General features: G+C 42.1%; 1 protein-coding gene across 6 annotated transcripts in view; it reads right to left on the reverse strand.

The window, feature by feature from the left end:
* The window catches only part of ITPR2 (inositol 1,4,5-trisphosphate receptor type 2), a 265,055-nt gene that overhangs the window by 16,844 nt on the left and 223,246 nt on the right, over positions 1 to 24,965 (reverse strand). For all 6 annotated transcript variants that reach the window (XM_068950023.1, XM_068950014.1, XM_068950029.1 and 3 more), the window contains 8 exons: positions 24,522 to 24,647; positions 21,517 to 21,692; positions 20,022 to 20,186; positions 17,631 to 17,826; positions 15,412 to 15,504; positions 10,182 to 10,309; positions 8,231 to 8,396; positions 6,798 to 6,958 (listed from right to left, as the gene is read on the reverse strand). In XM_068950023.1, coding sequence (XP_068806124.1) covers positions 6,798 to 6,958; positions 8,231 to 8,396; positions 10,182 to 10,309; positions 15,412 to 15,504; positions 17,631 to 17,826; positions 20,022 to 20,186; positions 21,517 to 21,692; positions 24,522 to 24,647 — 1,211 coding nt within the window. The remainder of the gene's footprint in view (positions 1 to 6,797; positions 6,959 to 8,230; positions 8,397 to 10,181; positions 10,310 to 15,411; positions 15,505 to 17,630; positions 17,827 to 20,021; positions 20,187 to 21,516; positions 21,693 to 24,521; positions 24,648 to 24,965) is intronic.

Below are 24,965 nucleotides of genomic sequence, written 5' to 3' on the forward strand. Positions count from 1 at the left end.
GCTTTGCTCAAGGGAGGCCACTGAACATGTCCAATATCAGCCCGGGGGGGGCACACCAAGATTCAGCATCAGTGACCTGACTTTCCGTTCAGTAGATAACCCTGGAGCAACTTCTCACGGCGTCGCAGTGTGAAAGGAAAGGGAGGCACGAGGGGAACTCTGTGGGCTCTGCTGGGCTCGCAGCTCTGGTTTTGCAGTTTGGGCAGCTTGCTGCTTCTGCTGAGGATGGCTAAAATTAAAAAAATCCCTTTGCAGGCACCACGCAAGGTGGCCAAGGACTATCCTCAAGGACCTTCGGCTCTAAAGGGGAGTTTGTCCCCCTCTCGCAGGAGCCCCGATGCTGGGGGGTCAGAGCCACCCATGAGCCCTGCAGAGCAGCTCCGGCCGGGCCCCTGCAGGACGGCCTCGGAGAGGTGCCGCCGGCAGCGATAGCCCACAGCCTGCCTTCACCAGGGGGAGCACGGCAGTACGCCCGGCCCAGGCAAGCAGGGCATCCCGAGAAGGGGCTTGTGGTGCCCAGCACATGGTATGGGCAAAGTGACAACTACTGTGAAGCTCATTTGGCATTATTGCCCCCCGTCGCTTTGGGATTTAACATGACTTTGCACTTCTGCGTTGCTAATTGGAAAAGACTGAGACTAGAGGTTGAAAGAAAAGATACGAGCGGCACCAGCGTGTGGGAGCGCTCTGTTCAGACCAATTTTTAAAGAAGAGCTATTCTTTAAAAAAAATCAGAATTTTTTCAAAACGGAGATTTTTCCTCATGACATGGAAATGGTAAAGACATTTTTCCAGGTCATTTAATAGTTTAAAAAAAAAAAAAAAGAAAAGAAGCTAAAACTTTCAGAGAGAAACTTCTAAATGTTTGAAATGAGATAGCTATAATAAAATATTTTTTCATTTTACCTATGACAGGCCAATGCTGTGACACATAAGTGCCTTTAAAAGACCTGAATAAGTAAAGAAAATCGCTGTTCAGAATTGAAGGCTGATGCTGCTCAACCTGTCTCTTCTACCTAATCCTTATAAAGTGGATGGAAATTTTGCTTTCGATTTCAGTGGAAGTAGTGGGATCTCCAGTAGCCCGAAGACAGACTCAGGATTAGGGATCTGCCATTCAGGGAAGACAAGTTCACAGATGAAACAAGATGTAAAGGAATACTTTTAAGATACCTTCAGAGTATAAAAGGCTCAAGGTCCCACTGACCTTAATGGCAGCAGGACAGAACCTTGATTTTCCTCCTGAAGACTGCCTTGCTTTAAGGAGGTGGCCTCTCAACACACCCCACTATCCTTTACTCGTATGAACACAGGCTGGTTTTAGAACCCTTTTCAGCTGATTGAGGAGTTATGTAATTGCACCAATTACATCCAATTACATAATTAGAGTAAATAAGTAATAATATAATTAGGTGCTGTAATTATGTAGTTATGACAGGTAGCACTAATGCTGGCAAAATCCATTATGAAACTTGCTAAGAACTGTGGACAGAGCATGCGAGAACAAAAACTTTTAGGGCTTTGTTTGCTAAAGTCTGTCATTCTTCCAGTGGGCAAAATAATTAATATAATTACTATCCCTATATCCTTTTATTTTTGCAAATGAATGGAGGCACAAAGCAGAGATTGTCTAATTCATGTCTCCCTGATTTGCTGCAAAAAATTCAGTAATTAATCATCTACGTTTTTTCGTTCCTTTTATCTATTTGCAGCTACTAAAGCTGAGGTGAAATCTGCATGTATAAATTGCGTCTCTGAAAAGAGGAGTCTAAAAATTTGGACAATAACCTTCACTGTTCCAGTTATCACATTAAACTGTCTCCTCTGACAAATGGACAGAAGGAACGTTCAAAGATTGCTGTATCAATGTAATACAAGTTATGTGCATCTCTGCATGTTTGCTAGTGATGGTATTTCTGGTCGAATGGGTCAGATGAGAAATTTGTCCTGCAAGAATGAAAATTCAATAGGGGCATCATTTATGTAATTTCTCATTATGTAATTTCTCAGTGCAAATGCAAGGCAGGTAGCCAGCTTTTCAAAGTTTCAGTCTTTTGGGATATAGTACAATACCTGTCTGATATCAGCAAAGAGGCCAGGATAACAAACAAATAATAAAACCTACTGCCCCGATTTAATATTCATTAATATTTCACCCAAGAACCGATATATAACAGTGTGCAAGAAGAATGGACATCACCAGAAGATCTGAAGTGCTTTACTCCTACTAAGATCTCCATATAGCATCTCAGAAAAGCTGGAAGTGTACAAACAGTGTGTTGTTTTACAATGTGTTTTATGTATGATACCTTTTTCTTAAAAAAAAAAAAAAGGGTACTTTGCTTTAAGAAAGCTGGATACTTCCGATTACGTCAATCACCGCTCAGGCAGAGCACGATGCTAAGCACTGAAACAAATGCAGAGCTGCTGGGAAAATCACATGGGAACATTAGAAGTCTGCAGCCTCTATCTGCAGTCCAGAGGAAGAAGGTAAAAAAAGCACCCTGCCCCAAGGTGTTTAGAGGCTGGAGCAGGCAAGCTAATAGAGATGCCTTGAAACAAGCCACCCCTGGATCAGAAATATAAGTGAACTTGGAAACCTGCACAAGGATTGCTTTGGTGTAAGGGGAGCGTAAAAGATCACCTGCAAGTTTCTTGCCTCCTCCCCTCTTGAACTGGAAAACAGAGAAAGAGAATTTGGATGAGAAAACAATTCCTGTTGTGTTTGACACCTAGCCTTTCAAATAATATTCCAAAGTAAGAAAACCAGTTTTCCTTTTTTTCACTAGTGCTATCGCCAAACCCCCACAGCACATGCTTCATCATTTGCTGGACAAATGATACAGATGGAAGAGCCTGAGTCCTGTCACAGATCATCACATTTTGGGGTCATGGTGGGTCTGGGCTAATGGAGAAAAGAGATAATACCAGAAATTGTAAGCATTTTCCTCAGTGCTTAGTTAATACTGCTAACTACTCCTATGTTCTGCTTTGCAATACTTTGCAGTACTAGGTAAGTACAAATAATAACTGGTTCCTAATTACGGAAGCAGGGTTAGGAAGGGAGGAAGATACGTTTAAGTGGAGCTAAACTCCACTTCCTGTTAATGAACTTACTGCAGGATACTCCAAAATTTTGACCTACGTGTTTTTAAGGATGGGCCTGAGCCTTGGAGATTGGATTTGCGTAGAAATCCTCTCAAAGTATTCTGGTTGTAAAAACACAGAATTTTCGTTTGATCCATTAAAGCAAAAGAAATAGCCATAAAATGAAAATCTAATTATAATAAAGACTAGTAGAGCTAAGAGAGCCTTTCCAGGAGTGTGATTCATAGAGCTTTCTCAGCCTTATTCTGTGCTATCTTAAATATAAAATGACATTCTTGTTTCCTTAGAAAAGGCTCTCAAACCGCCCTCTTCTTCCAATTAGTACATTTTATAAACGAGACCAAAATTTTGTTGTCATACTTTATCAAAACAATAGCTACCCTTCTATCTTTAACCATTTCCAATTTATCAATCACCCATAGATCTTGCTGGCACGTTCTCCTATAAATTCTGACATTTCCTCATTTACCTTCCACTGCCTTTAGTGCTAGCAACACTGTTTCTGGCAGCATTCTGGCAACAGAACCCCATTCATAATTAGTAACTTCTCCTCTTTGCTTTTAGTTTGATGGCGATCATCTTCTGCCACTAAGGTATCCATCGCACCCATGAAAAATGCTTCCAAACAGCAACACTGCCATCCTCCTCTTTGCCTGTGGTGCACACTTTATTAATAAACTACTGCAATCCACTGCATTTCTTGCATCTTTTCCTACATGCTGGGCACTGTCTTAGCTGGGTTGATTCATCACAGGCAACTCTCCACGTTCTCTTCTCATCTTTGACTTTGAATGCTGCATCCCCCTCTGCATTTTGGATTCCTAGCTGAGTACCTCCCCATACACCCCCAGGCAGCTCTATTCAGTAATGAGGCAGTTCCCCTGGCAAGCTCCAGTTTCCTCAAGAAAGGTTAATTTGGAGTCTGCCTGTCTTGAACCAGACCCTAATCTCAATCTGTTCTCTTATCAGAGACTCTGTTACCTCTCCCAAAATAGCAAGAACCTTTCAGTCAGTCACAAAGTCTTAATCAGGTTCTCTCTGTGCCTATGGGGCAAAAACTATATCTCATGCTTCGCTTCTACATGGGATACAGTACAGCTCCTCTACTTGTAATATAATTTCATAATTGCCATCCTGTGTTTGAAACACAAATAAACACATAAACTGCCTCAGCACCTGCTGCTGACAGCTCTAAAACTACCTCTGAGTGTTTTCCTCTTCACTCTTCTTTTGGTCATTGAGCAAAGCTGTACCTCTACATCTCTTCCAGTTGAACACCGCACCTACTCCATACTAGACTACTACTAGACTATACTTCTAGTCAGATTTTTTTTCCATTTCTTGATATTCCATGTACCACGTGGTATCTAGTAATCTCTCTGGCTCCAAGAGAAAAAGTCCTTATTCACTTAAGCATTTCAAATTGCTTCTGCTTCACACAATTGGTACTTCTGCAGCGCACCTTTCCTAGATTTTGTACTGGGAAATTTAAACTACACAAAGATACAGCTACTAATCCCACACCAACCACCTGCAGTTTGTTCAAACATTTGTTTCTCTTTTTTTCGCTCCTCCGCTCCCTTTTCCATTCCATGTAAACTTTACATTCCACTTCTAGGTCCATACATACATCTCCCACCATCCTGAACCAATGTTTGCTTTCTAACACCCCCAACGGGAAAAAATAAACCCTGCTTCAGAAAGGAACAATAATTCCAAAATCTCGACCCTTATTAACTGCCTAAGCTACCAGCATTCGGCCACAGAGGAGCAGGAGCTTTAAGAAAACAGTCCAGCACTTGAGGTCACACATGTTTTGGTGCTTTTTCGTTAATAGTTAGAAATTCAAACTGGAGTTACCAACACTGGCATACAATACATTAGTGAATTACATCAGAAAATTCCAACCATTCATGCCACAGGATGAATACACTTACTAAGAATATTAACACACCCCTTGAAATAATCATTAATACTTAACATGCCTACTGTCATAGTTAAAACCAAACAAATATTACAGGGAGAGGAAGAAGAGAGTTAAGAAGGAACAGACAAAGGAGAAAAGCCCTAGAGTCTAGGGACATTGCCACTTCCATGTATTAAAGAGTATTTCTGAGATAAGCTAGAAATATTTTCCTGCATTAGAGGAAACTTGCCACTATGTCTGAATAATTTCTTGTAAGGGAAGAACGGATACAAGTTTTTGGTTTTAGTTTTTGTATCTCTCCCATCCTGCTGCAGAAGTGTAGATCCACGACTGCTTAACAGCAGAACTAGACCAAGCTTGGCAATGAGACTGACAATTCAAAATCTCCAGGGGCACAGGCGACTCCTCTGCACCCAAGTACTGCATTCCCATGTCCTGCCACATCACTCTTCCATATAGCAGTAATAGTACTTACAAAAGCTCCATTTCACCAGGGCATTCAAGCATGTGCTCCTGTCCAAACACAAGCAACTAATGTGAATTCTTCAAGGTAAGCTCTACAAAGCCTGTGCAGTGGGAGTCATCTCATCTAGCTTTAGCCAACTTCCAATTAGGCGTCTTGCCTAAACTAATCATTTAGGTTCTCAAAGGAGCGAGAAAGGCAATGCCCAGCTATCCTAGAAACCATTCTCAAGACAAGATAAATCACCCAACTATCTGCACCAACAGGGAAGGGAGCTAGGATCTATTTAAACGAGGGGCCTAACTTTAGACAGCTAAAGTTAAAGGAGAAGAATCCTCCTCTTGCCCAGGCTGAGGACTAAAAAGGCACCAGTGACTCTGGGCACTATAATCAAAGATCTGATGAAGGATAACAGAGCAGAAACTCTGCATAAGAAATGTGGTCCCAGAAATCCATAAACAACAAAGTCTGATGTGCTTTTGACTACATCCTCCTCTGGCAGTCACACATATGCCAGCTCTGCAACCACAGACCCTGGCACAGGCCCTTAGCAGTGCCGTACCTGCCAGGAAATCCAGGGGAAGAAAATGCTGCCCCAGAATATCGCAACAGGTAGGAAGAGCAAATCCCTTGAACACTGCTCTTTGTGGGACTCAAAAATGAACCCCAACACAGGGTAGCATTGATAACCCATCCCTCTCTCTCACTGGAATGAACCGTCTTAGATAGCAGGCTGGAACTGAGATGGAATTGAACATCTCTCTGCCCCAGTGTCATCAGATTTCTCTCTTGGATTACAAGTCATACTCTCACTGCCTCATGATGCAGTTTCTGTAGCTCTTCAAATCCCTGCAGCAGCTCTTCGTGGTCTTTTCAATAGTTTGCTCAGAGCAGTAGTAGGAGAAAGCGCTAGCCCTCAACACTGACCCTGTGTTTCACTGTTCAGCAGGAGTTATTATTTTTCTGGACAGCAGCCCAGAGATACTGGACAAAGCAGCAGCAGTAGCAGATGTTATGATGCATGCTCTTCTGACTCTGGTTTGGCTAATGAGGCAGAGGAACCCACAGAGCATGAGAGCACGAAAGCCAAAGTAGAGACTGTGGTCTGTGCCTTCATCTTTTTCATTATGTCTAAGACTAGGGCTTTGCTGCAGACTGTCTAAGACACGTGAAAAGATCTTTAAAAATACAGATCGATGCCTCCTATTGTTAAGAGAGAGAGAAAAAGAAAGATATTCTTTGCTCTAGCTGCAAGAAACATCTCTCAGTTGCATAAAGCACATGCCCAAATTGACTTACCACAATCATTTGTGCCACATAGCTCTCAGGACCAGTGTATTCAGTTGGATCTTTAACTTTGACAAGAACTATAAAGTACAAATAATGCCACATGTTGTGTTCTGACTTTATATGCTCTTCAAATGAAACTGTCTTGTTATCAAATTTGTCTCTCTCCAGTCCTGCAAAAGACATGAACATAATGCAAAAAAAAAAGCTTAAACATAAAAATACCCAAATCTGTTAAATATGTTAGAGAAAGGAACCTAATTTAATTTAAAGGACCATAAATTTGAAGGATCTTAATTTAAAAGCTATAACCACATGCAGTAACTGTCAGGCAAGAAATTCCAGGCCAGAAGGCATTCCTGACAGAATTCTTTCAGCGCAGTGTTTATTCTCTTTTGTGATATTTCCTCTTAATAACAATAACAATATAATAAATATGTTACAGTTTTACAGTGCGTTCTATGCTGAAGGCTATAAAGCGCTTTACAAGCTTTGGCTCTGATTCTTTCAAAATGTATACTGGTTAGCACACAGCATGCAATCCAGGTGCTGATCTTGCTAAGATTTATGCACGTGCTTAGCATCAAGCATGTGAATAGCCCCACTTAAGCTGTGGTGGGATTGGTTGTGTGTTTAAACTGAGCAGTGAGGGTAAGTCTTTGCAGCTCTGTAGTCACACAGTCTTTGTGGAACTGCAGTCATAAGTTTTTTTTTTTTCCCCTGCAACCAGTCAAATCTCTGATGGAGAAGGCCACAGTAAGGAAGGACAAGATTCACAAATGTTATCCTCCATGCTAGTGCTTTCCTCCCTGCATCTTTTGTGGCGCCTTCCATAGACACTAAAGCCATGGTGCTCCACACAACATTCATCCCTGCCAGTATAACCATGGAAACAACACCCAGCCTATAAAGAAGGTATTTCTAAAATCCCTTAGCGAAGTGAAGGTCTGCCTCTCTTTGTGAATGCACCTCAGAATTAGGGTGATTCCTCTCTGGGTTTTGTGAGGATGATTTTCATTCAACTCCTTTGCTCCCTGTTCCACATCACCTTCTGAAACAGGCAGATTTTGCTGTTGTTACCCTTCTGGAATCCACTGTGCTGTGAAATAGCAAGCTGTACTTTTATCTGCATCATGCTTTGCAAAATAGAGTCAGCAGCTGCACCATCTCCGTTAGCGGCAACGATGCAAGCAAGAGACACAGCTCTTCTCCCTCAGATCCTGGGTGGAGACTGGGAAGCCACCTCTTGGCACAGTTATCTTTTGACTCCAAAACCAACCCTGTTTCCTGCTGTGAGGGAACAAATTGGGAGCCAAACTCTGACATTTTTACACACTTTCCTTGTAGAAGGATAACCGCTCTTTAGGTTCACGCTTTATTTGTTGAGGAATATTTCATTTTATTCTTTTACCCATCAAATGTCTCAATAGCTCAATAATACCTACCGCAGATGAAACAGGTTGTCTTCAGTATTTCCTCTTTTTTCTGCTTTTCACTTCTGAGATCAGCAAATGTATCAATGATGACTCCAAAGATTAGGTTTAGAACAATAATTATGACAATGAAATAAAACAGAAGATCATAAACAACTCGCGCAGCAAACAAGGGCTCCTGAAACAATAAGACGGTTGCAATAAGATATAAAAATAGCACACCTCTAAAATATTAAACAACATTTTCACATTAGCTTGAGCAAGGCAGTGCGTAAGAAAAGGCTTCCTTTTTGTATACGAAATTCTGCTGGCCTTTCTCACATAACAGGGACTACCTATATGACTGAGCAAAGAGGTATTGGCCCCATACACTCCTCTCTCTTTGGGACTCCTGTTGTCCTTTAAGTCGTTCTACACAGCACAAAGAATAGACTAGCCTTTGTACCAGATGCAGTGTAGATGCACTAGTGTAATGGTCTACCGAGGCTAATTACCTCGCTAGTACAGTAATGGGAATATCGAGTTTCTAGCACCCACTGAGCACTATCACAGATCTCCCTGATACTGTGTGGAGGCATATAGGGATATGCTTATGGTATATCTTTGTGGAATATTCCAGATTGATGCCAGGTCTGCTCACTGAACAACGGGAAACTAGAGGAGCGTGCTTGCGGGACGTCAGGACCAGGCTACTGCACTCTGCCCCAAGCAGGGCTTACTAATGGTTTTGGCACTGTACTAGTGCAGTCACATGGCTCTGAGCTGGCTCAGAGGGGACAGACCAAGCTTGCACCTTTCTGGAACACAATGAGCGCCTTGCACACACCCACACGGGTGCACGCGCGCACACCCACAGCACTCTGCAGTGCTGGTATTCCCCATTTCATCACCGCTTTGTGCCTTCCCATCATAGCTGCTTTTCTTCTTGCAAAGGCTGGACTGGACTCTCACAGAGATCTGTGGCAGACAGGATGCAACATTCCGTGCAGGAAGGAGGAACATTAAAAACCCAAGTCCTGTTCTTCATCATAACACTGACTTGCAAGTCACTGATTTTCTCAGTTTCCCACATGTTCATGGGGACAATAGTGCTATCCTTGCTGAAGTGTTTTAATGTAGTCAGCCTCACATCACTGCTACGTGGCAAGGGTCATTTTCAAAGCCTATCGTTCAATGAACTATGGTTCCTGTAGACTATCCCAGCCTATGCATTTGGACCTACATTCCTACTACCAGTGCAAAAAGCTCTTTAATCTAGATGTGAATTATTTGTATCTGGAGCCTTGCAAACCCTGCTGAGATTCTACTGGTGAGTTTAAGCCTTGTGTTGTGGTGTGGCCCACCAGACAAAGGGCTGCTAGATTGCCTTTATTTATGCTAGTCTTCTTGAACTTAATTCTTAAAAAGCAAGCATTATGAGTAGTTCTTAAATGAACTCAATTTTGGAGAAAACTTCTGGAAAAGCATATGTACGTGAAATTCTGTTTTGACTATAATGCTAGTGCAGTACAATCCTCAATATAAATAAACAATAGGATCTGTTCAAGGGAGATGCTAGGTTAAATCTCAGCTCAGCATTCACCCCGTGTACTACAATGGAGAATCTTGACACATTGATTAAACAGTCCCTTCCGAAAATTTGCATTTATGATTCCTACTGTAACAGAAAACTGATTCAATCCAGCAACGCTCCTTAGCAGTGCTGGAATGTTATAATACGCTCCAGATTTCCGGAAAAGGTAAACTACCACCTGGTGTTCCCTTCCTCATTTAACATTATCACACCAAGCCCAGTTTTTCCCATTAAATGTTCCATCTGGGATGCAAAAATTACATGGATAAATCAACTGTGTGACATTAGAGCCAACTAGATAAAAATACTGTCTATATCCTCCAAAAAATGACTTTGGCATTCATGAGCTGCACAGGGAGTAACGCTGCATCTCCACTGACAAATACTTACATCTTTGGAAGGCTTTCTGAGCACGTCTCCCACGCCACCACCATTTCGCAGGCCTTGGTTTAGTACTGTCACAATGCACATGAGCAGGGTGTCACAGGTCCTTTCAAGTCCATCCTCCTCTTCCTCACCTACAAACGGGGAGAAGAGCTTTATGAATCACAGCATCAAACGGTCACGGCTCAAACAAAGCAACAAATCCCTACTAGAGAAAGCGGCTGCAATACACATCTGCCTTTCATATTCTTCAGCTAGAATTTCAGTGATCATCCCTATCCATTTGCACATCGCTGCTGGTGACGCACTTGGGCATAGCAGGCATACTTAGCCTGAAGGGAGACAGAGAACATCCCAAACAGTTCTCCCACTAGCGACTGTTAAGGGCCCAGAGCTGCCATCCCCATTCATGGGAATATCCTTTCCTTGCAAGTACTCCCACCAGTTTCACTAATGCTGCTTTTCCAGCGGCCCCCCGAAGTGCACAGCTGACACGTAGAAGAGAAGCTATAAAAACACAGAATTAGAAGCACATTCATAAAAGGATTGTCTTCCTGTGAAATCATTCCTCTACCTACTCATGTACAAGCCAAGTCATGTTAACGTTTCAAACCATTAAGGAGGGGCTGGCTCTTACATGAGTAAATTTGTCCATGATCTTTCCGCTAAAACACATGCCTAAGTGCAGGCCTGACAGACACTAAACGAAAGACTCGCGCTGACCTCAGCCCGAAAACTTGGATTCTATTCTTATCTCTGCTACAGGGCCGCCGCGTGGTTTTGGCCGAGCCACAGAGGGTACTATTGTGTGGGAGGTATCTGAACGTGCAGAGGAGATGGGCTGGGACACCAGTCCCCGGAGGGACTTGGATGCTGCAGCCAGGATCCCTCCCACCGCGCGCTCCCATGCTGTGGCTGCAGCAGCGGCCGCCTTTTGAAGAGCCCCGCTTGAGTTTTTCCCTGCATCCTGCTGGCTTGCACTGAAGGGTCAGGACAATAACTGCCATTTCTTCCGCCCTCCTTTGCCTTTCTCTTTAGGAATACATTTGCGTAAGCTGGAAAGGCAGAGAGTCTCACTTGGGTTTGCTCCATGCGTTTACTGTAACATAGTTTAATAAATAACTAGTTCTGCTGCTGCAGTTAACTGAAATAGTGTATTTAACAGCCCCAAACCACCACATCTGCAGCTCTGAGACAGACTCTGACAAATCGAATTGACTGAAAGCGCTCAAATAACAGATAAGCAATTTGAATTTAAAACAGGTTCCCAAACTGAGGTTTGTGTATCACAATTGGTACTCGCAGAACAGAGCTGGTATCTGCTGCTTTTGCCACCGCTGATTTTGCTATGCAAGCAAATTAAATTAAAAAGAAATCCTGATTTAAGCAATTCTCAGCAGAAAGAAAAGCAAGAGCAGGCATCAGGATAGACATCCCTGCTAAATTGTACTGTCATTATGACCACTACTACCACTAATAATGCTACATTTAAAAACAACCTGCTTAAATATAGGAATTGAAAGCATTGGAACAATGAAATCTTTTTTTCTCCTTCACATCTGGAAATTTTTTACTAGCAGTGTGATCCTAGTCACACTAATTCATCTCCTCCGCTTTTGTACCCTGCCCTTATTTCCTCTTTCCAAACATCACTCTGTCACTTTTTTTGAAGCTAGTATCTGTGCTTGAGAAAGATGACAGGCCACAAGAGAAATAAAAAACTTTTACAAGAGCCACAGCTTCCATTTAATTGAGGTAACTAGAGAACAAGATTTCCACTGTTCATGAGAGTGGGGTCAGGTGCTGGAAACAGCAGATGGTCAGATTCTGGCATACAGCAAGGATAAATTAGGGCTGCAAACTGGAAGCTGCAACACCAGGGAGTGGTACCTACTAGAAACAGTGACCTGCAACTCTCCATGTCCACGGAGCTGCAAATTCAGAGCAAGCCCATGCTTCAGAGTGATGCAAGATACTGCCCGTCAGCTGACCGGCACCGTCTCACAACACCAAGAAGTAACATCCCCCAGTTTCCAGTTAGCTTCCGCCCCTCTAACTGAGGAAAGAAAAATATCACCTGACACAACCTTCTGGAAAACACTGCCCATATTTCACCCAGAAGAGCAAGCTCAGGTTGCTCTTTGTCAGGGACACAGACTGCCAACAGCCTGCAGTATTAGTAGTAGTAGTGCAGGCTGCGGGGACTTCCGCTCCCACGTGCGGAGCTGCAAGAGCTGCCTTCAGTCTGGAAGCCGGGTAGCTCTGCTCACATAGCGGGCTCACAGCTCAGGCTCAGCTCCAGTTGACACAGACTATGCCTGTAATATCAATAGGAGTGGATCTGTAGAGTAAAACAGGGCTAAGCCCAAAGTCCACCCTAAATGTGGTTTGGGGAGTTTGACTTGGGACCAGCTCTAGCCTGGTTTGTGACTGGAACGACCATTAGTGGCTGGACAGCACTTGGTGGACTCCTGCAGCACATCTTCTGATTAGGCTTAATCCAAAGACAACACAAGGTTGAGCACTCTCAGACCACCCCACAATGTCAATCACAGCACAGCAAGTGGAATGGCAGGGAGATTTGCTTCAAACACGCTGGATTTGATGGCCCACAGCTACCCGGCTTCTGGGTCAGAACTCCCATATGAACAGAGGCAAGGGAGACACACAAGCATCCACATCTACCAATCTGAACTTGCCAGGAGCGATGCGAGGCCAGGGAGTGGAATGAGCCTATGAAAACGTCCCCTGTTACGAGCTGGTATCTTGTGCATCCTTCCAGCACTGGTCTTTAAGTGCTCAAGAGTACAAAGGGAGTAAGGCCAAAGGCATGTACTACGTGGATCTGAAGTTCCTTTAAATGAAGTATTTTTTCTAACCTTGTTCTCAGTAGCTAAATATTCATTCCTTCCTTACAGATGTGCACTGGGCGGAAAGAAAAGATGTTCTCTGTGCCACCTCCTCCACCTGGTCACCTGGGCTTGGTTCTATGCATATATAACCCTCCCGAAGACAAGAGGAGACTACTGTCATGCCAATCTATTTAAGGTCCTAATCCAATAAAATATGTGCATACGTAACTTTATGTGCAAGTTGCTCCACCAATCCAGCCCAACTGCTCCTCTACTTAAAGTTACTCACATGATGAAACACTTAATCAGTCAAAGACTTAAGCGATACACAACTGCTTTTTTAGTGAAACGCGGGAGACTCTGAGGGAGATGAGGCAAAAGATTTTTATGCCGACAGATCAGTGCAGCAGTGCAGAAGCAGGCTGCAGAGAGGGGATGTTCTCCAAGCAGAGTAGACTGGCTCCCAGTTAACTCCCTTACCTACATGAGCAATGACGGACAACGTGCGCAATCAGTGAAATTCAAGACAGAAGCACAGTTTCATCATAACAAATGATTAGCAGGGTTCCGATTCGAAAAGCAAGATATTTACGTCTCCACACTGGAGCTGAAATGGCACTGAGAGCACTTCATGTTCCCTACAGACAGTCACGGACTTATTTATGCAGCTATGGCACAAATCCCCCCAAACCTCAGGCTGAGCTGTCTTTGCATTGTACACGGCTCGCGCTTTCGCCAGAAGGGAGATGATCTATCCTAGGAGATGACAGAAGGTAGAACAGTGCTTTTTGACAGCTGATTCACTGGCTAAGACAAGCAAAATTCTTGCTGAATGTTGTTTTTTTAATGTTTTTTATACTGGATGTAGGAAACTCTTCCAAGATTAAGCGACAGTGCACTTAGATCTTACATATAGCCCCCTTTCACTATTGTTTAATTCTAAAGAAACAGTATCCAAACAATAAGAAATGTGAGATTTCTATCATTTAGAGAGCTTGGCAGAAACCACATTGCATCTCTTTTGACTGATTGATTACTCTTTGAATGTAGCAGCTTTGCCAATGGCTCATAGACTGTTTTCTCTATCTAGTCAGACAGTTTTGCACTCTGTTTATGAGGCCCATTTACACAACAGCTGGGGAGAAAAAAGCCTACTTTTATAGCCCTCTCTTCCACACCCTCGATCCTAAAAGCTCACAAATTAGTAGTGGAAGAGTAAAGCATGTTAAACAATGTTATACTGGAACACAGGACAGGAAGAGACTCCCTGTGTCCTCCATTTCAGCCCCGAGTAACCACAGGCAACTGTGGCAGTAAATATGCCGAGCCTGTAGACCATCCACTGTGCGTGCACTCACACAGCACAGACCACAACACACTAAAACAAACGTAACATCTGCAGTGAAAGACCAAACACCACAACCACATTGTGCTGTAGGAAAAGAGTAGGAAAAGACAGGGTAGCACCACCATCAAAGGTCTCTGCCTAGCTACATAAAAAAAAAAAAAGACTACAAGACTCCCAGGTGATCCTGTAGCCCCATGCTACAGAAGAGGGCAAAGCACTCTGTCAGCTTGATCTGGGAAATTCCTTCCTGACTCAATAGCTAATAACGGGTTTGACCCCAGCAGGACACAACAGACAGGGCCTTTATTTTAACTGAGCGTATTTTGAACTGACAGGGTCCTTCTGACATACGTATCAGACTCATAATACAGGTATCAAAGTAAAACCAGATGGGCTCATCTGCTGAACCACAGCAGCTAGCTCTTTGCTGGCCACAAGCATGAAGCAATGCAACCTACCTGTGAAAACAAGGCTGCATTCCCTTGCATTTGCCACAAGCTACAAGTGCCCAGGTGCAATCCATGCTCAGCTGAGCCATGGTATCTTGTTAAGACATAGTAATTGGATCCAGAGTCTGAGCTCTTACGTCTTCTGGCTACATTCCAACCCCTGCTAGATGCATGTAAAAAGCATATGCAAATACTCGCTGATATGTGCTACACAACCAAAATCAACTTATGTGGTCCTAAAATGGATCTAATAGTGGCTCTCGTGCAGGTCAGGACGATGTAGATCAGCAGCAAGCTTTTCTTTTCAGCAAAGTCAGCTAGAAAGAAAGAACCTGCACATTCAAGCATAATGATTCAGCATGCTCTTTTGATAACAAAATTAATGTCAATGCAGTTGGAAATCAGGTGTGGGAAGCACTTGCATTATAGGCAAGTTGCCAGCTCAGCTCCAAGCCTTGCAAAAATTGAGCGCTTCTGAGTTACAGCAGTGAACATCACTCTTTATGCCAGGAAAAGTCTCTGTAGTAATAACACACAAATCCCTTGGTTCTAATTGATTACCATTTTGGGGGAACTTTTGTACTAACCTGGGTTAATAACTGGGATGCTTGTAGAACAGTTCTCTTTTGCACAGGCTCCCATCATTGATGTGAGGGTTGTGGTGGGGACTTCACCAAAACCTGAGGAGAAAGTAGGATCTTCACAAAAATACAGATATTGCAAAATCTGCCCATTGATACAAAGTTTTAAATCGCTATTCTCTAGAAGCAAGTCACTGATTTGAAAAGTTGATACGAAAAAGCACACCAAATCATACCACCAATTCCTCCCTCCCCTCAGCCTCAACTGCTCAAAGCAATCACAAGGAACAAAAACATAATTTTATATTTACTGTATATCACAGCTAGTCCCATTTCATCTCCCGAAATTAATGAATCTACATCAAATGCTGCTACTTCTGGCTAGAACAAAATACATTCAAAGCAAGAAACAACTGTCAGATATGAAAATAACGTCAGCTTTAAAAACATTAGATAAATTATTCACAAAAGCTGACAAGAAGGACACCAAGCTGATGTTCAGTTATCCTGAACATAGAATATTTAAGAGTTTTCAAGGATTATAACACAGTTTGGTACTCATTTGTAAATATGTATGGGTTTGAGTAAAACACTAATTTAACATTCCCAAAGTGGGTAAATGTGTACATCAGCTTCATTTTATCAAACCAATTTTATCTTGTGCTTCTACAACAATTTTCTGCATTTCAAATCAGAGATGCAAAAAGGTTTAAGGAGAAAAAATGAAGGCAAAATCATACAAGCAAAATAACAGTCTAAGACAATCAGTGTAACATGGGAAACAGATCCACTCTGACTTTCTCTTGTAATACTTTATAAAACAAACTTTTAAAGCACTTGTCTTGGGATCCATAGTGTTTCATCATATAGAAATATACAGTTTGATCAGAAACGCCAATGTATACAGCCAGCAACAATACACACATACCGCCATGAAAATCTATTAAGAACTCAACAGAAGAAACACAAACACATACTAACCACTGAAGTGGATCAGAGCACTGCTCCATATAGCCTGCTGCCTCTCTCTAAATGAAACTCAAAACGAAACTTCAGACCTTAAATCCAGCTCCAAAATGCATGGTAAGTCAATACAAGCCACCTTAGCCTTTTTAAGGCTGTTAAAAAACTGGCAAAAACCACGGTGTGTTAAAGAAATCTATCATGTTCTTTTTTGTTCCCATACAATATCAAAATAGCTATATGGGTACATCACCCTCCCCCATGCCCATGAGTCTTGAATGCACTTTGCCTCATCCATGTGCATTAGGCCCTGAAATAACGAAGTAAGGCTGGCAAACGCAGAGCGAACACAGTCTGGGCTGGGTCCTACTAGCTGTTCTGTGCTTGCGTACAGGTCTGAAGAGCTCAGCATTTGGGAGATCATGCCCCTAGGAATTTAATCACAAGTTATTCTCAGGCATTTCTACACAGACAGTTACTCCTCTGCCCATGCTCCCAGCAGGCTGGTTGGCAGCATATCCAAAGATCTCAGCAGACCAGATCTGGTTTTTGTCTAGCATAGCGAGCTTGTAACTCTCCGACTACACTGGTACCTCTTTCATTCAAGAAAGCTGAAATTCTGGCCTTTTTAAAAACTGATCAAAAACCACCCAATGATTTTACTGAAGCCAGTATTATACACTAATTATAGTGCTTGTGAAACATGCAATGAATTGAAGAGTTGTTCCTGGAAATCTCCAATCAGCTGAACTGTGGATTCTATAATAAGTTTCTGCTGGATGAAGTTTAAAAAAAAATCAAATGAATACATCTACTGACCATGTTAAGATCACGTGCCTCATGTGCAATACTCAGAAAATACTGTGATCTGCTCTTAAGGTGGGATACCTCGTGGTATCTTGGTGGATACCTGGTGGATACTTGGTGGGTACCAAGAAAACCCACTATGAGTAAGAGCAACTCGTATACTCAATTCAAATCCTTTGGAAATGCAGATTTTTTTTATGTTGGCATGAGTTAAAAGAGAAAATGTAATAAATCAAACGTGAGTGTGATATTTTAGTATTTCAACAGACATGCCTAGTTTAAAACCACCCTACATATTACGTTTTACCCAGAGATTTAACTTATTACTAAAGCATATAGCACCAGTTCTACTCCCACAGATAAAAAGACAAAATTCAAATTTCCTTAGAGAAAAGCGGGTTAGACAGACCAAAAAGGTATATAGCAGGAACAGATTTTAATGTAAAAAACAATACCTGTAACAGGGGTCCTGATTTTCAGCCTGTCCACCTCCATGATGAAGTCATCTTTCAAGAACAGGAATCCAATGATGGAGAAGAGATAAACTAGGATGAGTGCTAGCACTGCAGTGAGGATAATGGAACGACCATTTCGGGTAACACTCTTTATCACATTTAGCAAAGTCTCCTCTCTGTACACCAGATCAAACAGCTGGGAAAAGCAAAGCAGAGGAAAAATGAACACAAGTGAGGCAATAGATAGGTGTTACATAGGCTGAACTACGGACATGTACATGGGCCATGTTCTAAACTCTCAGCTTCACAAGCACCCAGGTCACACTGATTTCAGTGGGAGCTGGGAATGCATACCGGAGGAGAGAATCTAGCATAGAGTCTGATATTTTTTTAGAGAGATCGCAGTAAAATTCAAAGTTAAAAAGTATTCCTGTGATATGAGACTGATCCAGACCTGGGTACTGGTTAGGATCAAGACTGAGTTGTTTTCCTCATAGTCAAAAATAGGCTAGATTAAAATTCAAAAGCAATGTCTCCATACTATGGATGAACCTATATCCACAAATTAATTTTTCACATTATCTTCCATTTGATAAACATACATGGGCTGGATCTAAGAAAAGCACTCATGCATTCAAGTCATTACATGTATGTAAACTGTTTCCTTGAGCTCATGGGACCATGTAGAAGTCATTCACATGTGCAAGGATTAGGGGCATCTCTTTTTAGGACAAAGTTAAATTCATTGCAGTGTTTGTATAAAACTAGAAACTCCTATTCCTCTTTAGTCAACACTATCTGCTTTTCCGGTATTCAACTTCAAAGGGAAGTGTACATTAAGATACTACTCTTTTAATGTCAAAGGCCTAAAAATAACAACTAGAAGCCATAAGTGCTTTTCAAGAAACTACAGCTTTTTTTTCTTTTACTATTCTATTGATGTTCTATAGCGCTTTGGACCTTATTTATAATATACGTATTTCTACTTCAAAATACCCAGATTACAGATATAAAGTGACACACAATGATTTATCAAAATGGTCTGCAGAAGAAAGTATTAGTCACAATCCACAAGATCTAAAATGCACAGCCTTGTGCAAGGATTAACAATAAAGGAAGAAAGAGGGAAAACAATTATCATTCATCCCATACTAAACAAAGCTTAAAATGAAGAACAAATATCAGAGTTTGGGATATTTCCACTACAAAGGGAATATTTGTAAGTAACTAGGGAATGTTGACAACTGCACCCTCCAGGATATATGTCAATAGCAATCATCTAGAAGCATAACTACATGCAGTGTTTCTTGCACTACTTGGCACTTTGGAAAGCATTTTAAGATAGAGGTCACTTTACTCATTGAAGGAATAACAGATGATTTAGGTGGGCATTCTTTAAGCCAGGTGTCAATTAGCAGGAGAGTTAAAACCATTGGAAAAGGGTCCTGTAGCTAACTTCCCCCTCCAGTCTTGGCTCTTTTGAAATCTATCCAAGCTTTGAAGTTGACTGTAATGTCAAGATTTGGACCTGGAAACCTTGACTTCAACCATAGCTCTGCTAGAGAAAGGATGAATCCCTGAAAACGTCAGTGTGCTATGAAACGCCAAGGGCTCACCACTACTCAGGAAACCAAGAAAAATACGACAGCAGATAAAATGGAAGGTGAAATCATGCAAACGGCCACAGTTCAGTCAGTCTCCCTGAAAGTTTCTCATGCTCAGGATAAAACAAAAGGATTAGAAAACAAGAGCCATAAAACACCTTTTAATGCTATTCAGCATGGAGAGCAGTTAACCGAGTTTAGTATAATTTTCTATGATTCATTTTCACTGCACCTGTATCATATTATAAAAAGGTATTCCATCTGGCTAACGGCAACAAAAGAAAATGAAAGTGGGATACATTTAAAGTGATGAATCTTCCTGCTACACCAGCAGCATGCCATCCCCACTCCCTAAGTGACTTTCTTTTTTTTCATTAGCAACAAAGGATGCACCGAGGAATGGGATCCTTTGGTATAGGTATCATACACACACAAGCCAACAACTATTGCTCAGAAGAGGTTACCATCTAAAGAGACACGACTGGCACTATAGGAACAACATACACCGAACATATGTACGCTGGGGGAGGATGGGAGAAAGGAGAGGGCAGTATGACAAATTTCTGAAAAGAAACGAGCAAACTTTCACCTCTGTAAAAGAGATAAAATAAGTCCTAATAGAAACAGGTTCTATTGAAAACAGCAGCTCCTAAGGGGCACCAACAGAATGGTATGCTAAAAATACACATGATTTGGCTTGATTGTCAGGAAGAAATCAAAGACAGCTGCATGTGTAACGGTATTTTCTATTTTTGCAGTTTTCCCCTCCACAGAAGCACATACTTACCAGGAAACTATAGAAGAATTCATGCACACAGAGGCCCAGCATGCAGACCAGGACATACGCTACGTGATAGAGAAAAGCCATGTCCATGATGACCGCTCTGTAGCCACGAGTAAATGTTCCACGATTCCCAACAAAGCTCACCAGAAACACTATTTTGTTACAAAGCTGTGGGGGACAACAAAGGCTAGGTTTATTCTATCAGAAAAATCATGTTATTTATTGTTTGTATTGTCGTAGCATGTGAAAAGTCTAGGTGGGTTGCTTTGACTAGATGTTCAACTTCTAGATGGCTGAAGTAACATGAGCTAAATGCAGCTCCCAAGGTACAATGGGAATGAGTCCATGAGAGCAAGTGCAAGTACCTCACCCCTCTAACACAGCACTGTGTCTCATTATGTTGTGACATATTTCTGTAACATCAGTGAGTAGGCAGGGAGGAATTAATGCCTTAAGACATTAAGAAAAACTGGAGAGTGAATCCCTAACACCTTGGTGTTCAGACCCGAGACCATATGGCAGCGGCTAGGAAGGCTATCACAGAAAGAACAAGAGTAACACAATAGGCTGAGGGGTGGGAAGTGATTAACTACTTCCTTCAGATCACGTTTTTCAATATAAAACCTCTAAAATAATACTACTGGCATTTTTTGAAGTACGGTATTTAAGCACCACCATTAGATTTTCCATTGCTCCTGAGCTTTGCCTGCAAGGGAACAGCAGGGTAGAGCTCAATACAAAATGGGCCAATCATCTCATGTGTTTGGTGGTCCCAGATGAGCAATGAGCGCTCAGCATCATTTTTCTTTCACAATTTCAACATGAGTAAATGCTCTTTCCTTATATTTACTCTCAACTACATGTCTGTATATTTTTAAGCATGCAAAACTCCCACAGAACTTGTTACAAATAGCTAATACTTTGCTGCCTGGCTCTAAGGTGAGTTAGAGCTGTGGCAGTCAGGCAGAAATCTAAACGGATGATTTGTGAGCACGACCGTTTATCTTACCACACCCAATAAACATGCAAAGGCAGACATGAGTAAGTGAAGAGATCTGGGAAAGAGCTGGGAGAATTTTTAATGTTGAAACTTTTTCCTCTCAAAACCACAGATTTAATTCCACAGAAACATCTCACAATTTTGGGTCAATTTTGCTGAACATATTTGGTAGTGAAAATGATTCTTTTTAACAGGAAAAACTGTACTTTTTATTATTTTTATTCAACAATATTCCTTTTAATTTTCACATTGGTTCTATTTTTTAAATATTTCCATATACACAGAAACTAAAAGTCTTTTTTTTCCTCAGCTTTTCCATTTGCTGATATTGCTGTTTCAGGATGACTGGATATGATTTAGTTATTTTTTGGCTCAACCAGTGAACCAGAAAAAGAATTTCTTTGCATAGCTCTAATCAAGGAATTTTTTTTAATCGGCAACCCTTAATATCTCTATTTCTGCTGAAAGGGAAAGTCTGCTAGCTTTTTAAGTACTTACATTAGCAGCACCAAGAAGTATCAAGGTGGGACCGAGCCCTATAGTATATATAGACCTGAGGATAACAGACACCAAAAAGGGTCGAATACCAACAGGCTTGGAGATGAAAAACAGCATCGCTGTACAAAGCGCCACTGCTATCCAAAGGAGGACTGAAAACAACGGAGAAAGCGTGCCTGTATAGAGGAGAAAGGGAGAATTGAAAAGGCATCTTTGGAAACTCAGTTTTGCACCAAGAAACAGATCAATTCCTTTGCCAATACAGCTATGAAAAAGAGCGAATCACGTGTCACAATTGCTGACTACAACTTGCCCTAATTGCAGCAAGAAATACTATTCTCGTAGCGTTCTAGATTTTGCATTGGTAATAATAAGAGCAGCTAATGAAATTTCCATTAAAATCCGAGGAATGCTCCGAGATGAAGCAGTTTATCCTTCTCCTGGAGCAGTCTACTAATCAGCTCCCGTCTGCAGGGCTCATTAGGACTCCCTCACTTTAATTCCATGATTGCTCAGCTACAGAAATAGCCAGTCCTTGGGGCAGCGCAGCAAGCGGCACTGCGCTGCAGCATCACGTTTCGGTTCCAAACAGCACCAAATCACCTCGGTTTTAGACAAGCGGCTTTTGGCTGAACAGCTGCGGGTGTTCAGTGGGAGCCTCCGCCTCTGCACAGGAGCAAGGCGCTCGCCGCAGCGGGAGGCAGCCATCGGGATTTCGGCAGGAACTGGCAGCAGCTGCATTGCTGCGAGCAGCTGAAGAGCTGAGTCTTGCTCCTGGGGAGGCAGCGGGGCCCAGGTCTTGCCGAGCTCCTGCAGGCATGTGAGCTACCGCGTTCAGAGTCAGCCTCCTGCTGCCGCGCAAGACGCTGGCTCCTGGCTCTCTCCGAGTTTCCAGTAATGCCCCTGCTGTCCCCCCACCTCTGTGTAAGGCCCTGGAAATATATCATGTTGCTCTGATATAGAAAGCACGCTCAGATCTGGGGGCACCATCACACTTGCACGCTGATTTCTAGTGATATCAGGTGAACTGAGAGGTCGTTGCCGGGTGAGAATGGAATAGAAAATTTAGCTAGACTCACAACAGAAATAGTGCTATCTGTTTGGCAACAGCTACCCGGCTAAGTAGTACTGGTGGGATTAGAAAACAATGAGATGAGGCCCTATTCTCAAAGTTCAGATGGCATCCAACCTTATTCGAAGTTCAGGAGTGTTTCTACCCTTGGCAAGAGCTTCAAGGTCGGCTCTGTCAGATAGTTTCTCCGCCAACAAGATTTGGGAACTTTTAACAGATCCTAAAAAAATAACTTCAAAGTGGATCTGAACTCTTTAAAAAGGTAAGGTCAAAGCCCTTGGTGTTTCTTCAATGAAATCGTTTTTCCTTCCTCCCTACTGCAGGTCAATCAATCTCACGTCACAGGAACTGCACCAGTAACGTGTGCAGAGATGATATGCATGCTGGAGGCAAAGAGCCCTCATTGCGCATGCAATTTCACTTATGTCATACGATGCGAGAATTGCAGAAATCTTTTAAAAGGCAGCATTCTTGGGATGATTAGATCTGCCCTCAGACACGTGAATATAGGAGGATTTACTCAAGGCGAAGGGGGGAAAATGTGAGACAAACTCCAGCTCCCAGGTCAGTTTTTGGTGGAGGGGGAGGCTGCAAGTAAGGAGTCTGCCTTGTGACCATGCTAATCCCATCTGGCCACACCTACCGTTGGTTGTTAATAAATCCCTTTTACTTTTACAGGCACTAGGAATTAGGATCCTGAAATGCACTATCACTGACATTGCTGGATTTTGGGGGCCACTTAAACTAATACTATGTAAATCTGCTGTTCAAATTAAGTATTAATACCTACGGATCGCAGACCAGAGGATTTCCATGAGTATAGATTAGCTAAAAATGTCTTAGTTGCAAAACGTTTATTTTTAACTCTTTATTTCTTCTCTTATATTGCATGGGCTCTGACGTGCACTCTTGAGTGGCCCTTCAGTTTACAAACGGAAAAGCACCAAGTACAAACACTATCCTTTTACGTAGCGCAACCCTGCAAACTTTGTTGCACGAGGCTGCGGAGATGCCTGCGCTGTGACCTGCAGAGACCACCCCGTAGGGTGAAAGGGTAACACGGTCTCCATGCCAATATGCTTTAATCTGCTGCCTTTCTGTTCAGCCAGCCAACAGGAATGTCTGATGGTGCCAATTCCGGTGTTTGTGAAAAGCACATGTATCTGCTAGGAGCTGGACTGCTTCCACCAGCTCAGTTCGCATGCCATCAGGCAGAGGTGACTTTCAGTCACATTACAGACTGGATACAAATCAAAGACCCAGAGGTGAACAGCTCGACTCTCATTACCAGTCTCCTGAACTATTTAGTTTCCTTTATCCCAATTAAGCTTGTTGTGGATTCAAAGCGGCCTCGTGCTAGTTTGCTGCATTTATTTAATGAATTCTATTATTTGCTATATTTCCTGTGACCTGCGATGAAGCAGAGCCAGAACCACTGATTTTAAGCATACCTTTATATAAGGCATTTATCCGCTGCAACAGTTATGTTCTTGTATCCCAATAAATCAAGCAGTCAAAACCCAACAAGCTAAAGAGTTTTCATATTATTCTATTTCGTATGTTTTTTAAGACTGTAACTCATTCAGATTGGTGAGTTTTAAGGAATCTTAGTCCCTTGGCTGTCAGGAGTCATTCTTTAGCTCAGAGGCTGTAACTGAATATGTGCAGAAGTATACTGCAATATCCAAAAAAAAAAAAAAGTTAGCTCAGATCATCTTCAACTCACCTATGTTTTGTCCATTTGCAAAGGACATGTGATGCTGAAGATTGGGTACCATGTCTCAGGTAACAGCTGGTACCTTCTTAAAAGACACTAACTCTATGGCATCTGCACATATGAGCATACCTGAAGATGCTGTTTTATATAACTGTGTTGCTTTGGAGTGGAAGGTGTCTGAAAATAAAAGGAAAAATAAAACCAAACTCCACTTGCCTTCATCTCCATCATCTCCAAAGGGGTAGAACAGAGCAACCGCTAAGTTGATAAATACAGCAAGGTTGAAGGAAATGCTCCCCCAGAGAGAGATGTGTCTAGAAAACCAGAACAGGGGTGGGTTATCTAGAAAGGGAAAAAAAGCAGCAGTCAACGAAATGAAAGCAGGCATGAACTCAATCAGTAATGGCTTCAAGGGTACTAAAAACACAGATTAATGAAGAAAATTGAAGTAAAGAAAATAAATATGCAGGATCTTTCACTAACTAAAACAGACCAACATTAAACTTGAGTTTGCCATAATATATAGGTTCCATCAGAGCTTTTAATCTGAAAATCCCAATACAGTTCATTAAATATGAGAATTTTGCCTTTGGTGAGATTTTAGGACTGGATCTTTTGTGAAGGAGTCGTTTCACCTGTTTCTGAAACTGTAGCCTCTGT

This window comes from Struthio camelus, chromosome 1 (genome assembly GCF_040807025.1).
Source record: "Struthio camelus isolate bStrCam1 chromosome 1, bStrCam1.hap1, whole genome shotgun sequence".
Lineage (NCBI taxonomy): Eukaryota > Metazoa > Chordata > Aves > Struthioniformes > Struthionidae > Struthio > Struthio camelus.